At 35.5% G+C, this 1901-nt stretch overlaps 1 protein-coding gene across 1 annotated transcript; it reads right to left on the bottom strand.

The window, feature by feature from the left end:
• Positions 1 to 283: 283 nt before the first annotated feature.
• Positions 284 to 1323, bottom strand: LOC115982360 (PR5-like receptor kinase). Its single transcript, XM_031104934.1, has one exon. The coding sequence runs from the start codon at positions 1306 to 1308 to the stop codon at positions 379 to 381; it is 930 nt and encodes a 309-aa protein (XP_030960794.1). The 5' UTR covers positions 1309 to 1323; the 3' UTR covers positions 284 to 378.
• Positions 1324 to 1901: the final 578 nt, after the last annotated feature.

Genomic DNA, 1901 nt, shown 5'->3' with positions numbered 1-1901 from the left:
AATTTATTCGTATCAACCACAGGGAAGTATATAAACTTTTAAGGCTTCGCCTATAACACAATCTGGGTCGTTTGTGCTGTCAATTATTTTGGTTCCTAACTGTTTTCTTTTAACAATTTTCAAACGCTTTCCTTATAGTATCAACTGAAAGAACTATCTTATTTTAGCATAGGTACCATATTGTTAATACATACATGACGATTACTACTGGTAGACTTGCATCATTTCTAATTCATAGTCGAAGCCACAATGCCAGAAATTCATATTGTAGGTGATCATAAAAGGATGTTCATCTACAAGTCCAATATCAATATAGTTAACAAAGATGTTCATTACCATCTACAATAGATTAAAAGAAATGCAGAACAGAGATGCATTTCATAATGACATTGTTGCAGTAGAAGAATCTACAGTTGTTCTTGGTGGGGAAGACAAGAAAGGCTTGGGAGAAATTTGCAAGGAGCCGAGGCTTCCTTCCAACATATCCACCACTTTACTGATTGATGGTCGGCTTGAGGGATCAGTCTGTATACACCACAAACTCACTATTATCATCTTCTTTGCAATTTCTTCATCCTCTTTGCTAATGAGGCCTTGCAGTCCTAGTTCTTCATCAAGTTCAATGCGCTTGTAAATCCAGTGTGGAAAATATATTTCATTGACACAATCAACACTAACATCAAAATTCTTTCGTCCCCCAACCATTTCTAAAACCATCATTCCATAGCTGTAGACATCTGACTTATGAGAGACCCCACCAAAATTTCTACAAAATACTTCTGGAGCTATATATCCTACAGTTCCTCTTGCTCCCAACATTGATATGACACTCTCGTCTCTGGGGCATATTCTTGCAAGGTCAAAATCAGAAATCTTTGGACAAAAGTTTTCATCCAAAAGAATGTTGTGAGGCTTTATGTCAAAGTGCAAGATTCGTGTGTTGCAACCTCTATGTAAGTACTCTAATCCTTGAGCAATGCCAACTGCAATCTTGTATAATGTTTCCCACCCCAATTGACGGTCAGCAATTGAGGTATTTTCTTTATATATGAATTTTTCAAGAGATCCATTTGGCATAAACTCATAAATGAGAGCTCTATTAGATTCTTCAAAGCAAAAACCCATAAGAGTGACAATATTAACATGGGAGGTCCTACTAATAATTGCAACCTCATTAAGGAATTCCTCTACATTGCCCTTCGATTCTTTCAAAACCTTCACAGCAACAAAACAACCATCTTGTAACTTTCCCTTATATACACCACCATAGCCCCCTTGTCCTAATTTATCCTTAAAGGAGTTGGTCATTTTCTTTATATTTGAATAACTGTATCTTCTAATTGCTAGTGGTTCATTTTTCCTTAGAAATGCCTCTACACTCTGATAGGTTAAAGTTCCCTTCTTCCAAAAATAAATAATTTTCTTAGATGAGAGCTTTCCAAAGAAGTAGCAGATTATAACCACCAGAACTCCAATTCCAGCAAATGAAGTAACTGTAATCAAAGAATAGAGATCACAAAGTTATGCAGCGCATAAAATAGAGTACCTCAAATTATACCTTGAGATCTCTTGAACCTTATAAAATTTACATTTTCTTGTGGTGACAACAGACTAACAATGAAGAAAAAAATTGAAAGAATGGCTTGGCATGGGACTTGGGTTACCTTAGGCAAAATAGAGTAGTGAGGTTTTGATTGACAGGCAGACTGGTTGCCTTGGAGAAAAATCATGAATTGTGAAAATTATCTATTGAAGGTCAATGAAGAAATTTATGCATCATTGTAGTTGAAATTTTGAGGACAAGTTTTAGAAGTCTTCTTATGGATTCTGCATAATACAATCACATCCTTTTGAATGATAAAAAAATAGGCAAATGGAGCCATGACCAAAACTAAAATAGA

This window comes from Quercus lobata, chromosome 3, assembly GCF_001633185.2.
Source record: "Quercus lobata isolate SW786 chromosome 3, ValleyOak3.0 Primary Assembly, whole genome shotgun sequence".
Taxonomy (NCBI): domain Eukaryota; kingdom Viridiplantae; phylum Streptophyta; class Magnoliopsida; order Fagales; family Fagaceae; genus Quercus; species Quercus lobata.
Note: the sequence above shows the minus strand (reverse complement) of the source record. Positions and strands in the feature narration are given on the sequence as shown.

Excerpts from the sequence above, each read along its gene's own strand:
- LOC115982360 (XM_031104934.1), bottom strand. The coding sequence starts at position 1,308 with ATGACCAACTCCTTTAAGGATAAATTAGGACAAGGGGGCTATGGTGGT.